At 36.4% G+C, this 15,212-nt stretch overlaps 1 protein-coding gene across 1 annotated transcript; it reads left to right on the plus strand.

Moving 5' to 3' along the window:
- Positions 1 to 2,278: 2,278 nt before the first annotated feature.
- plekha2 (pleckstrin homology domain containing A2) lies at positions 2,279 to 11,677 on the plus strand. Its single transcript, XM_062998504.1, has 11 exons — positions 2,279 to 2,426; positions 3,079 to 3,135; positions 4,050 to 4,098; positions 4,176 to 4,273; positions 5,539 to 5,670; positions 6,049 to 6,165; positions 6,263 to 6,331; positions 6,427 to 6,497; positions 8,371 to 8,434; positions 9,850 to 9,927; positions 11,333 to 11,677. Exons 1-11 carry the CDS (start codon positions 2,286 to 2,288, stop codon positions 11,618 to 11,620), a joined length of 1,164 nt encoding a protein of 387 aa, XP_062854574.1. The 5' UTR covers positions 2,279 to 2,285; the 3' UTR covers positions 11,621 to 11,677.
- Positions 11,678 to 15,212: the final 3,535 nt, after the last annotated feature.

Here is a 15,212-nt window from a genome sequence, read left to right on the forward strand (position 1 = left end):
TACATTATACATGTCAGGTACAACTCCCATGTACTATACTATTTAGTACATTAGTATTGTTTAATAGTATAGTTCTGAAAATAACACAAGGACAGTCAAGCTGAGCTGAGTCCTCACAGCTGTGTTGCAAATTAAATCACTTATAGCAAATTCAGACTACTTCCTGCTAATAGTAAATAATATCAGTTGATAATTTACATAGAGATATAAAGCAGCAGGTTGGTTAAGTTAATGTGGGTGGGTTAACTTTACAGCTTTTTGATTTCCAAGATTACCCTGACAGTGTTAGATAATTAGATAAATTACTAATTAGCTAAATCTGGTTTGGAAAAAACATTTGCAGCACAACTTAAGCAGTATTTTAATCTTAGAATAAACTAATAATAATTCATTAAATTTAAATGTTATTATTATATTAATATGTAAAACTGGTTGTTGAACAGTTTGAAAACTTTTTTCTTGTTTAACCTCTTAATGGTAAAAGTTATTTTAGTCATATGTTATAAAAAACTTATAAGACTAATTTTAAGATGCTTAAACATCAGACCAAATGACATTAGAAGATGCCTACCTCCTTTATAGTATTTAGAAGGCTACAGTAGTATGAAATTTTGTGTGAAGAACATTAAATGAGTTATTTTTGTCATGTTCTGTAGCATAATGAGTGGCATAGAGAAAAATGCACTACTTGTGGGTGTTAAGAATAAACTTGAGCCTTACAGGTTTGCATAGCCTGTAAACAAACCAGGTAAGCAAATTAAGATTGCTACTTCCTAGTAAAGCCAGACTGTAGCAAGAGAGGTGTTTAAATACTGTTTCTTCTTTACTGTTTAGTATGTTTGTGTGCTGTTTGGATGTACAATAGTCATTGTCAATGATTGGTGTTTATAGAGTACTATACAGTATTATAAGAATACAATAATTCTAATGATACACAGACACATCGAACTCCAGCTACAACTGTTTTGCATAGTTTGTACACATCAGGTAAGCAAATTCTGATGACTATTTTCTAGTAGGAGCTAAATGTTGCTTAAAATCAGTCAACATTACCAGGGTATAGTGTTGTATGCATCCTTCCTTATTGTTGGTCTTTTTTAAACTTAGAGCTAGCATTCCAAAGTCGCTTTGGGATCCTTGGTGAGTGTTGATTTATATTCTGCATGCCAACCAGGAAGCATCCTAAAATTTGCTTATCTGCTTACAATCTATGCAAAACAGTTTTGCATAGCCTATAAGCAATCCAGGCAGGAGAATTGAAGGTACTGATTCCTGTTGGTAGGCTATAGTAAAAAATACCAAACACATGTACAGTATTCACTAGGCTATGGTAGAAACAATTCAGGCTATGTTAAAATATAGTCAGCAGAGGTATAGTATTTACTGGGTTATGGTAGGAGATACCAACCATAGTGTTTAAAAGGCCATGGTAGAGGATGCTCGTCAGATGTACAGTATTTACTAGGCTATGTTAAAACATATCCAACAGAAGTAAGGTACTTACTAGGCTACTGTGAAAGAGACCAAACACAGATAAAGCATTTACTATGCTATGGCAGAAGGTATCCTTCAAATGTTTTGTGTTTACTGCAGTATGGTAGAGGGGGCTCTTCAGACATACAGCATTTAATAGGATTTGGTAGAAGATACAATACCACCCATGTATGTAGTATTTACTAGGCTAGGGTAAAAAGAAACTCCTATTGACCTAGTATTAACTAAAAGAGGACAGTAATGTAGATTAAGATAAGATAAACAGTAGCGATGTAACGATGCCCCACAAGACAGTTAAAAATCGGTGCACATGTGCCACAATTTGAATCGGTTATTCATTTAAGACGAATCGATATTTACTTTAAACAGCAGAGGGCACTGGCGCTATTCACCTCGCCTGGTTGATGGCACTTCACAAAGTTGTCAGATAGGGGGATTTTCCAGCCAAATTGATTTATGTGAGGATACTTTCTTTATTTGTATTATTCAATTATTTATATAATGTTGGATTTGTTTTAAAAATTTCATTTGTTTTTTTACACAATAAGCATTATTTGGCATAAAAGGACATGCATTATTTAGATAAATAAAATATAAGCACAAATACAGTATTTTATTTTATTTTATTTATAATAAAAGGAAACTTTGTCATAATTTGTCTTCATTTTGTTTTTAAAAAAATCAGGAAAACATAGTATTTCGAATCGTTAAACAGAAAAAACTAGAGTAGACAGACAAGACTGTTCACTTTTAACAACTGATTTTGTGTGTATTTTTAGAAGTACTGGGACATGCCGTACCTGGACAGACAGAATCGTGTCTGTGGATTTTTGGACATTGAGGAGCATGAGAACAGTGGCAAGTTTCACCGACGCTACTTTATACTGGACACTTCACACAACTTGCTCCTCTGGTACATGGACAATCCTCAGGTAATTCAACCTGTCAGTAATATTAGTGCAGAAACCATTTCTTAATGACCTGATTTTATGTATCCAGTTGTGTGAGCTTCATCTTATGGACAGATTGCCATTCTAAATGTAGCAAAGCACTTCTACACCATTGTTTGGTTTAACCATGTTCTTATTTGTTTTCCACCATACAAAATATGACCCTTGTTCAAAAGTCCAATTTGTCTGTCCACAGTACATTTTTATAGATTGTGATGTTTTTCTTGGTTATCAGTGGTTTTCATAAACAATAACCTTGATTGAGACCAGAGATGTTTTATTTGGGGATCTGCTTTGACTTGCTGGATCAATTATCACTAAGCCTATGGAAACATTTAAGCAGGCTGGCCACTGGACATTGACCACTGTGCCAAGTCATCAGACTTGTAGACTTTATATTTCTAACAAATCTTTTTTTTTATCGTAGCTCTCTCTTGGAAGTTTTTTAGATTGTGACATAGGTTTAAGATAAATGAGATTTAAATTTAACAAGGCTATTTAAAAGGGTGCAGTTACGTTTTTATAGCACTGTATATTGATGATTTCAGTGTAAAGATTTAAAAACATTCTTTTTTTAAATACTACTAAAACTGATATTTGGATATTTATGTTTTTCTAATTTTTTTGAATGCAGAATTTGCCAGAGGGAACAGATTGTGTTGGAAGTTTGCGACTGAGTTACATATCAAAGGTAAACTTTTTTCTTACTACCATACTGTTACAGTTAAATATTCATTGCCAGCATTCATTGTTCTGAAATTTTATATGCAGAACATTTGTAATACTTGCTGAGAAGTATTAGGAAATAGAATTAATGTAAGTAATTTAAAAGAAATATGAATTTAAGATGTATCAAATATTTTAATTAGAAAATGTACACATGGTAAACTTTTGTCTCCATGCCTTCATGTGTCTTTTCCATGCAATTAAAAAAATCTGTATTTTAACAAGTGTACAACAGTAACAATTAATTTAATAAGCTTTCATAATAGTAAGTGCACTCATAAACATGCATAACAATCTCTTTTGCTTCACCATAAATGTCTATCTATGGATTCTGTCTTAAGATTCATGCTCTATTAAATATTCCAATAACAGGATCAAAATTGTGCCTATTTTAGGAATGCTACTAAAACTGTAGTATGATTGTTTGATGATAGTAATAAAAAGACTAAAAAGAAACTAAATGAATGAACAATTCTAAAAATATTTTAATATTCTAAAAAGTTACACCACTAAGTAAAATTTGAAATGGAAATTGACAGTAATGTAAAAAGGATATTGATAAATGTCAGTGCTAGGGGGAGAATAATGATCCTGTAAACAGAAAGTGTTTGCTGATAAAAGACTAGAAGGTGATGCACACGAGTGACAAGAAAAGCTCAAGTCTTTAACTGTGCACCTGCAATTTTATATGTATATAATTGACAATAATTTTTGACAAGAACATTTATTCGTTTCCAGGCAAGTTTTGATTACATTATAATAGATTAAATTAATTGAGATTACATGGAGCATTTAACCATCATGTCAGTACCTTGTTGGTTTTGCACTTTTTAATCTATTATTAACTTTTTCTTATGGACCTTTGTGTTTTTTTTACAGGTTAGTGAAGCCTCAGTCAAGCAGAAGCCAAAAGCTGAATACTGTTTTGGTGAGTGATAGTTGTTTGTTCTCATTCTGTTCCGATATAAACTGTTCTAAACAGCTAACACCTTTTGTTATATCCAGTGATAAATGCTTTGTCTCGACGGTACTTCCTCCAAGCCAACGATGCTGTGGACTTAAAGGAGTGGGTTATTGCTCTGAATAAAGCCACCAAAATTACAGTAGGTCAAACCACACACACATACACCAACTGATATGCAAGGTAACTCGTGCAAAAGGTTGCTTCTGTAGCAATTAGTAAATGTCACACCAGTACAGAAGTTTAGATTAGTACAGAGGTTAGATTAGTTAAACGTAATGTCTTAGTTTATAGGAGCTTCACAGTAGGAACTAAAGTACTGATTTGAATTTGCTTAACTGTTATTTGAGGATGTAAGCACGCCAATATGTGTGTGCCCTTCCTGTTTTGTTGCTCTTAATCATTCTTCTGTTAAAGCCGTTAAAGGGGAACTGTCATTCTAGGCTATAAATAGTAGCAGAAATGCTGTATAATGACAGAGATTTAGATTTTACTCTAAAATACATCAGTGAAAGCGACATTGTGTCTATTTCAGACCAAGGAGTACTCGACTCTCAGTATTAAATGGTTGCATGAACTATGAAAAGTGGATGTTTAATCAGAGCAAAATAAAAAATAATGGTATTTATTCATTATAGTATTGGTAATAGTATTGGTAAAACTACTGTAAAATGTCATTTTTAATCATTATTAATAACCTAATTTATTATTATTAATTATCTTTTTTCAAACCTTGCTCTTGTCAAACCATCTTCAATTTGTCAGAGGTTATAAGGGGTTTCTTTAATGGGTTTTTAATTTTAGGATTCCCAATAGAATTGACATTGGGTTATGATTAGGGATTTGCTTGTCCATATAAGCAATTACCTTTTTTTGAGTAAAAGAAAAGCAGCATTAAATTGTGATGCTTTTTCCTCCAAACTTTACAGTAAATGTGCTGTTTTTTCTCCACATGATTTAAGCTGAATTATCACCAATTTATTATTTTTATATCATCTGACCATTTTTCTTATTTGCCTAAATGCCTTTGTGCAATTTTTAGGCATGCATAACTGTTCTTTATCCAGAACTGCAGTTTTAGTTTTGACATATTCTTCAGTCTTGCATAACAGCCTTGCATAATTAACATGCTTTGATTACAGTGATGTGTTAGTCAGGGGACTAAATTCCAAAAGCCTCAGCTTATGTTTCTTAAAGTAGTTGGTTGATGGTTAAAGTATGTTTTGAATCACTGTCCTGTTAAAAATTCCAGCCTTATTTTAGCTGCTGTTTTTTGACTGATTGTCTTAAATTTGCTTCCAGTAAGTATAGAGGTCCAACAGATACTGTGCATACTGACAGATGAACTCAGAAGTTCTAAATCTTTGTATTTTTTAATCAAAATTGACTGTCCAATTCTATATTCAGGTTCCCAAAGTATCAGCAGGTACTCCGAGTTCCGATGCTGCCACTGTGACGAGCCAAACTCAATCAACGTTGCGACAGGCTTACAAAACAGAGATTGTGGGAGGTGTGGTTGTTCACACACCAGTCCAACAGGTTCTTTATCACTTTTGTTGTTTATTGAACATTCTTGTATTTATAAGCACATAAATTACATGACCAAACCTATGTGAACACACCTCCTAATTGTTGAAATCTAATAAAATATAAATTTGCAAAAAGCCCTGACTCTAACCCTATTAAACACTTTTGGGAACACTGATTGCAAGCCAGGGGTTCTCATGTGAGCACAAGTTCCCTTACACTCTTATTCCTTCCAGAATAGTGGAGGCTATTAAAGCTGCAGCCAATTGACGCCACTGGTTTTGGGATATTCAACAAGCTCATGGTCAGGTGTCCACATACTTTTGGTCATGTAATATAATAGAGAAAAAAATGAGAGCCAACCATGTGTGTTGTTTAATTTATTAACAGAATGACTCAGATGATGTATTTACTACTGAGGTGTCATCACATGTAACTCTAAGAAGATGTCAGAGCCTACGGCCCAACGTTGTGAGATCAGGCTACTGTGTCAAACAAGGCAACGTGGTAATCCATATGTCATGTGATTTCTATCTTAATACTAATCTAATGATCTTATTTACTTTAAGGCAGTGCTTTAGTGATGGTGTACATATTTTTTCAGAGAAAGAGCTGGAAGAGAAGATATTTCATTTTAGATGACCAAACTGTGAGTTACTATAAGAATGAAACGGTGAGCCAAAGCTTTTCTTGCCTTTTAAAACAACAAAGACTAATTTATCTAGAACTATAATTGATCTAATAACCAGTGCATTCTTGTGTCTGTAGGATAAAGACCCACTGCGCAGTATTCGACTGAGGGACATACAGAAAGTTCATGAGTGCCTTGTAAAATCAGGGTAAGTTAATGTGGTATCATGGTGCTTTTTGGATTTTCAACCCTCATTACCATCTGTCAGCCACGCAGACACAGGGAGAACATGCAAACTCTGCACAGAAAGGACCTGGACCGCCCCGCCTAGGGATTGAACCCAGGACCTTCTTGCTGTGAGGTGTCAGTGCTACCCACCCTGTTTCGCCTGAGAGCAAATTAATAACTTAAATTAGTGTCTGATCAGCAGATTAAATTCACATATTTCACACTGAAGACTCAACAGAATCTGACCTTAAGTATGCAGCAGTTTAAATGGTCAATTTAACAAAGTTTTAACCTTTTACTTTTTGATTCTGATTATTTAATGACTTATTTAATGAAAACACGTTTATTTGGCCGCTCAGGTGGCGCAGCGGTAAAATACGCTAGCACACCAGATCTGGGATTTCGAATACATCGTATCGAATCTCAGCTCTGCCATCTGGCTGGGCTGGGCGCCCACATGAACAACAATTGGCTGTTGTACTGGGTGGGATGAGCCGGACCAGAGTTCCTCATAACTGGTGCAATTGCGCCAAAAAGAGTCGAGGAATAATGCTGATCAGGGTGAGGCTCTCTGTGCACAAGACTGATCCGCATATGAACACGCCTCGTGCAGGTGAAAAGAGGCAGTCGTGCTGCACACGTGTCGGAGGGGTGTGTGTCAGTTGCGACGCTCCTCAGTCAGCAGTGGAGGGTTGTATCGGTAGAGGTGAAGCGTAACGCAAAAGGGGTAATTGGATATGACTAGATTAGGGGAGAAAATTGGGGGGAAATCGGAGAAAAAGAGAAAGAAAAACGTTAAATAATTATAAACATTAAATTATAAGCATTGTTTCATTAGTGGTCTGACACTTTTGACCTCTACTAATAGGGGTTTATACTGAGATAAATTATTCCCCTTCTCTCACCTTTTGGATATTGAAATGAACCCTTCTGTTTGATCCTTTCATCCTGTATCCTGTATTACTCAAACTCAAAAGAAGCTTTATTGTATTACCCCCACTCCCTGTCTCCTACACACACCTAATCCTGTCTCCTCACACCTTTTGTCATCTTGTATCCTGACCCCCTCCCTTGTATTACCCGTCATAAAGCCAACACCCTTTTGATCACACTTCCCCATTCTTTGGTGTAGTCCCCCTTTCCATTCCATTTCATTTTTTCCTTAATCTCAGTATGCAGCAAAACTGCTGTAATAGGAGTTTTTATAATAGTAGTTTTGCTTAAATCAATGCTTAAATTATAGGGTGTGTTTGATTTACTAAGTTAAATGCAAAGACCAGGTAAGATTAGACTAGGGTTAGGGTTAGTATTTTCGAGTTTGCATTAACAAGATAATAGAACCATTTCCAAGCTGCTATAAAAAGGATGCATTTGGAAGAGAAAATAATATAAACACAAAAAACGTGTTTAAAGCAAAAATAATTAAATGACACTGTTGATGCATGCTCAATAATCCAGGTACACAAATCCACAAAGTTGAATCAGGACACAAGTTTGTTGTAGAGATACGTTTCGTCATTCAATCCGAATGACTTCTTCAGTCTGGAAGAAGTCATTCGGATTGAGTGACGAAACGTATCTCTACAACAAACTTGTGTCCAGATGAACTGATTCAACTTTGTGGAATTAAATGACACGTCTATAAATACTTATTATGTACATGTAGCCAAATGAAAAGACAAACTGTAATTCATAGCATAGTTTAGTATGTTTTTAATAATATGGTTTAAAATCTAAGCAGGGTTGTGTTTTGTTCAGTCTTCATGTACATGTAAATATTTAACACTATAACAATATAACAATGAAGACTCATTTGTAGATCATTTTCTCAGTTTATTTTTTATTGTTAATAGAGATCTGCTGTCACGTGATAACCTTTTTGAGATCATCACGAATGCAAGAACCTTCTACATTCAGGTATGTTTATTTCATTTTAGCTGATGATGAAGGGGATGTAATGTGCACCTGGGTGTAGTTTGAATATAACTTGTTTTTGAATGTTGCCTAAATGCACTGTCGCTCAAGCAAGGTGTAAACAGCACCTGTTTCAGACTTCAGCAATGTGCACTGCACTGGTGAACATTACTAACACATACGCCTTTTCTCTATTTGTTCATTTATTCTGTATGATTTTATTCTGAGGGTTTTAACTCGGAAGTTTGATTATTAGCAGAGCCACCAACCTTGTCAGACGCCCACACAAGCACAACTGCCTTGTGCGAGGGAGGAAAAGTTAAACAGAGTCTCTTTCCGCTCTCACTGCGATATGCGATGAAGTGAGTGACTATGTGAGTGACTATGTGAGTGAGTGGGTGGGTGGGGGAGGCATATAGAGCTTAGCATGGCTCTCCGTACGCTATATAACTTTGTGTAAGAATCCAACACGGGCAGGTGATAAGAAGCAGCCGCAGATTGGACACGTGTCAGATAGGGGTGTGTGGTGATCCAGCTGTCCTCGTCAGACCGGGGGTTGTGCAAGCGGCAGCAGATTCACAATCAGGAATTGGAAATGAGAAGGGAAAAAACAGGTTATAGAAAGCAATGTACACTATATGGTATATGATCAAAAGTATTGGGACATGTCTAATTACTGATTGCAAGTGTTTTAGCCACATACATTTCTGACAGTTGTATAAAGTAAATTAAATGCTATGCTAACCGCTAAGCTAACGCTAATCTAAACATACTAGAAACCTATACCCTAAGCTAAGCTAACAATACATAAACAAGACAAACTCTCAACATAGACAAAGGCATGGAAAAGGGCATGGACAAACCTGACACACATTAACAAAAATTAGCAAACAGAAGCTAACAGGAACTAACAAAAAAACCAAACAGACAGACAGACCAATATCACTAGCAAAGGTCAAGTCAAGTTAACTTTATTTATATAGCGCTTAAAGTCAAAGCAAATTAAACCGACAGGACAGAATCAAATCAAAATAGTCTCCAATTTAGAGTCCCAAGCTCCCTTCTTAAATAACATGAGCTTGTTACCTTAGACGAGGTGCAGCTGGGGCTAATTAGAAGGGGACTAATCAGGGGGCATGGCACTTAAACAAACTCCAAGAGCCTAGACAGGCTGGATATGTGACAGTAATCTTGTAAAAAAAAAAAAAAAAAGCCTTCTCTTTCTCATTGAGCATAGAATAGGATGTCCAACAGGTGTCTGCATACTTTTGACAATATAGTGTATTTTGTCCCAAACTGTAATAGTCTAATTGTATATTCAATTTTATCATTATAAGATTATAAGAATTATAAGAGTATATAGTAATTACTTAATGGTCACACCCATTTCTATGCTGCTCTTTTTGTTTTGTCTACAGACAGACACGCCTGAAGAAATGAATGGCTGGATAAAAGATATTGCATCCAAAATCCAAGACTTTAGAGGATTAACAAAGGTAGTGTGTTAATATAAACACAATGAGTGTTTGTGTGTGTGTGTGTGTGTGTGTGTATGTAGGCTATAGTGGCAGGTATATACTGTGACCCCTCCCTACACTTGAGCAATTACAGGAACCTGCTTCTCTTGAATCCAAACATGTAACCCATATTACTGTCATTTCTAACACCTGTATTTGTCCTACTATTTCATTTCAAAATGACAGCTGTGAAAAATGGCTATTACACCAGGTTTGCATATTTAATACAGTGGTACCTTGTAACTCAACGTCCCCTAAACTCAAAATCTTTGAAACTCAACGCCCTTTGTTGGGAAATTTGTACCCTTGAACTTAACGTTTCCCGTAAACTCAACATGTTCAGTTTGTTTATTTAAAAAAATATTTATTTAATTTTAAATCAACAATGAACAGTCGCTTTGTTCAGCGCTCGGTTTGAGCGGTGCGGTAATACATCATCAAAGTGTGCATATAAGACGAATCTGCATTTGTGTGGAATAACCATCAGATTCACTCTGAAAGCATCCACATGTATCTGTGCTTTACAAAGTGCTTTACAAAAACAAGAAAGGGTTAAAAAGTACATTAACAAGTTAAAAAGTTAACAAGTTACTGATGGTGCAGCCCTAATATCCAGTGGCAAACTGTTCCACAATCTTGGGGCCGTGACTGAAAAGGCCTGATCTCCTTTTTGCTTAAATCTGGACTATGGAACAGAGAGGACGAGCTGAGATGACGACCTTAAGGCTTGCGAGGCCTCGTAGTGACAGAGCAAGTCCTTACTATCGTTAAGTTGCAAGTAATTATTGGTCATCCACCTTTTAATATCGGAAACACACTGTTCTAGTCTTGTATTTTTCTCACTGTTTTACTTTTAAACTTGTGTTACAGCTCAGGGTTCTGGGAAATTGTAAGAATCAGCTTTTTATTCTAGTGTTTTTACATTTTATTTGTGTTATTTTCAGTGTATAAGTGTCAAAAACAACCCAATTATTTTACATTAGCCTAAAATATATGCACGTCCACGGGACCATGGAACACATTAACAGGTTTCCCATACATCCTTATGGGAAAAAATACCTTGAAACTTAACGCCAGTCCCAGAACCAATTGACGTTGAGTTTCAAGCTACCACTGTATTTGTATGTTACTACGTGTAGTGCACTAATATGCAGGGTAGTATGTTGTTTGGAATGCATCCAGTTTTAATTACTGTTGCACTAAGCTTTACCAAATATTACCCTATTAAATTACATTTTTGTTGACGTTTGTCTGTCTGACCCGCCTTTAAACCAAAATTTCTCACAAGCTTCTCCAAACTAACTTGTCAAACTGCAGTCTGACATCTTGAAAAAAACAACTGTTGTAACCTCTTCACCTCTCTTTTATTCTCTTACTCTGACAGAGTTATCGTTTTAGCTCTGGTTCATCAAAGCCTCCATTGATGAAATCCATCTCCACAGCACAGTCCTGGCAGCCATGGACCCCCGTCCCGAAAAAGATGCCGCAAAGGAAGGATGAAGAGTCAAGAGAGAGCACTTTTAGTTCACTGCCATCTCTCTCACCTACAAAGGAGTGCTCTCAGCCTCTACTTTTCCAGAGGGTGCGTCACCACTCTCAGCCACAGGAATCTATCAGAGACAGAGACTATCCTAGACCTACAGACAAACATATGCACACCTCTGATGTTTAGATGTGTCTTCTGCTGCTACTGCTCGCCAAAACACTGTACTGTACACTGATCAGCCATAACATTAAAACCACCTCCTTGTTTCTACACACACTGTTCATTTTATCAGCTCCACTTACCATATAGGAGCACTTTGTAGTTCTACAATTACTGACTGTAGTCCATCTGTTTCTCAACATACTTTTTTAACCTCCTTTTACTCTGTTCTTCAATGGTCAGTACCTCCACAGAACCACCACAGAGCAGGTATTATTTAGGTGGTGGATCATTCTCAGCACTGCAGTGACACTGACATGGTGGTGGTGTGTTAGTGTGTTGTGCTGGTATGAGTGGATCAGACACAGCGGTGCTGCTGGAGTTTTTAAATACCGTCTCCAATCACTGTCCACTCTATTAGACACTCCTACCTGGTTGGTCCACCTTGTAGATGTAAAGTCAGAGACGATGGCTCATCTATTGCTGCTGTTTGAGTTGGTCATCTTCAAGACCTTCATCAGTGGTCACAGAGCGCTGCCCATGGGGTGCTGTTGGCTGGATATTTTTGGTTGGTGGACTATTCTCAGTCCAGCAGTGACTAAGGTGTTTAAAACCTCCATTAGCGCTGCTGTATCTGTAACACACCACCACCATGTCAGTGTCACTGCAGTGCTGAGAATGACCCACCACCCAAATAATACCTGCTCTGTCGTGTTCCTGTGGGGGTCCTGACCGATGAAGAACAGAGTAAAAGGAGGTTAAAAAAGTATATAAAGAAACAGATGAACTACAGTCAGTAATTGTAGAACTACAAAGTGAGTGTAGAAACAAGGAGGTGGTTTTAAGTTTATGGCTGATCAGTGTGTGTTGCTTTTATTTCTGCATTATTTTCAAATGAAGGCCTAAATATGTGAGCATTAAAGTGCTATTTAAGGCTGATTTATGCTTCTGCTTAGATGCATAGCTGTGTCGCGACACAGAGAAAAGCTTATGGATAACAGCATCCTTTTGCACTTTAGCCTCACCACAACCTATTCATTTCAATACAGAGCTCCAAGACATTCAGGAGGTGCATGATTATTACCTTACAGCAATGACCAACAGCAAGAGATGACAGGAAAGCATTTTAGCAGAGCTCAACTTTGTCATAAGTGCCTGCTAATAGCTTAATAACAAACACCAGCCGGCCATAAGTATAGACTGCCAGTGCAAGTGGACTTACACAGTAGAAAGTATTTACTATGGATCTGCTGCACTATGCATATAATAAACTCTAATTGGTTGAGCCTGGTGTTTTCAGTAGTAACAAAGCAATATTAATACAATAATCTGAAAATATTAACACAAAGTTTGTAATTACAACATTGTGTTAATATTTTCAGATTATTGTATTAATATTGCTTTGTTACAACATAATCAAACATCTGTTTATAAAATATTATGTATACATGCATACTTTTGTGGTACAATCTTTTAACAGGCAGTGCATATTGTACATACTTACAATATATAGCCCAAGGTATGTGGACACCTCATCACAAGCTTGTTGGACATGCCATTGGAAGCATATCTTATACACCAGGTACAAATGGGTGTAAGTACCCTAATTTAATAATTAGGGGTGTCCACATACTTTTGGCCTTGTGTGGATCATTATCCTTTTGATGCCTCGAAGAACTAGAAGATTTTCTAACGCTTTTTATTCAAAGCAACATACAATTATGACTGAATACATATTGAGGGTTGAGGGCCTGACTCTAGGCCCCAACAAAGGCCTTTTGATGGTGGTGGTAGGGCAACTTTCTGATTAATAGTCTAGTACTTTAACTGCTAAGCTAGCACTGCCCTGTTTTTGAAAAATGCTCCAACATTCCGCCACAAATGCTTCAAATTCTGCCAGAAGAGGCTAAACTTTTAGTGTCGAGTTAAAATTAAACATACTAATAAATGTTTTTTTAAATGTACAAACTATAACACTGTACTCACCATTTCTGTGATTAAAATGACATTGCATATAGAAAAGAGCACCTACTTTATTCTTTATAATCTGTATATTTAGTTATATTTTTTTGTTGACAGGCATTTGTGCATTAATGTGCGCACAATGCTGCACATGTTGACAGATACAGATGCAAAAGCATAAGCAAGGAACCTTCAGAAATAACAGATGTAATAGGAAACAGTGATCCAAGCAGAAAGCAGAAATGAGTGAGAACTTAAAGGTTTGTACAGGTGAATACATTTTATGAAAGGTGCTGAAGGAAAAAGCTTTATTATTTTCTGTGCATAGCAATAATAAAACTCAGGCGGGCGGTATAGTCTTTTGTAAAATAGTTTTAGATTTAATAATTAATATGCACTTGCCTTTGCTCCAATTTCCATGTTTGGCATATACTTGAAAGTATTACGGTTGGTAGAAAATGTTGATGTGTTTGTGTTTGTATTGTAAATTTTACTTTTGATTGTAGATGTGCATTAAAGCTGCTGTGCTATGTGATTTTAATAAATACAAATTGTGAGGACTTGTGTGAGTAAATGCTCATTTTAACAGGTTTACGCATTTATTTATTTTTATAAATAAATCTTGGTGAGGGTTGCAGTGGGCCTAGTGCACACACCTAGGTCAGTTAAGAGTAACCAATTCACGTTCTGAATGCTTTTCAGAGGTGGAAGAAACCCCATGCAGGCATGGTTGTTGTAACATGCTAAAATTCATACAGATAAGTGACTGGAGACGAGGATTAAATTCAGTATCAAAAGGTCTACATTTTACATTACATTTCTGGCATTTAGCAGACACCTTTATCCAAAGCGACTTACATTACAGTTACAGTATACAGTCTGAGCAATCGAAGGTTAAAGGCCTTGCTCAGGGGCCCAACAGCAGTAACCTGGCAGTGGTGGGGATTGAACAAGTGACCTTCTGATTACTAGTCCAGTACCTTGACCACTATTCTATGGCTTCCCTTTACCAGCTGCAACAATTCTGGCCAATGTCTGTCTGAAGTTTTGCATGACCTTTCTGTGCCCAAGTGAGTTTCCACTGAGTACTTTGGTTTTCTTCTATTTTCCATCAACATGCCAGTAAATTGACTGGCTACTTTAAATTCCAATTAGTTGTGTGTGTGTGTGAGTGAATAGGCTAAGTCTTAGTGAGCTTCCACTAAGTCTGTTGGTTTCCTTTTAACTCCAAAAACATGGACAGGCTACTTAGAATTACCATTAGTTGTGTGTTACTAAATGAATCGGTGAGTTAGTGACGCTCTTTGATAGATTGCCATGTTTTTCCATTTGTATTCGTACCTTTTGCCAAGTTTTTGATGTCTTTTTAGTATGTCTATATAACCTAAAACTTTGGTCTTCTACAATAAAATGCAAGTAAATCACATTTAAAACAGAATGTCAGTATAGTGCCAGAAGATGGGACCCAACTTTTGGAAGGCAATTAACTTACTAAGTGCAACTTGTGTGTATGACACAGCTAGATCAAAACCTTCTGGATTCCTAGTTGCTGATGTTAACAAGTGACACTTGTCAAGACCTAGTCAAGAAAGAATGTGAACAAACTGGTTCCACATTGGCAAAATAGTTACACAAAGCTGCAATATGTCACCATTTC

The sequence above is a fragment of the Trichomycterus rosablanca genome, chromosome 7 (assembly GCF_030014385.1).
Source record: "Trichomycterus rosablanca isolate fTriRos1 chromosome 7, fTriRos1.hap1, whole genome shotgun sequence".
Classification (NCBI taxonomy): Eukaryota; Metazoa; Chordata; class Actinopteri; order Siluriformes; family Trichomycteridae; genus Trichomycterus; species Trichomycterus rosablanca.

Coding starts and splice junctions, on each gene's coding strand:
- plekha2 (XM_062998504.1), top strand. CDS start 2,286: ATGCCGTACCTGGACAGACAGAATCGTGTCTGTGGATTTTTGGACATT. Junction 6,166..6,262: donor GTGTCAAACAAGGCAACGTG/GTAATCCATATG, acceptor ATATTTTTTCAG/AGAAAGAGCTGGAAGAGAAG. Junction 6,332..6,426: donor GTTACTATAAGAATGAAACG/GTGAGCCAAAGC, acceptor TTGTGTCTGTAG/GATAAAGACCCACTGCGCAG.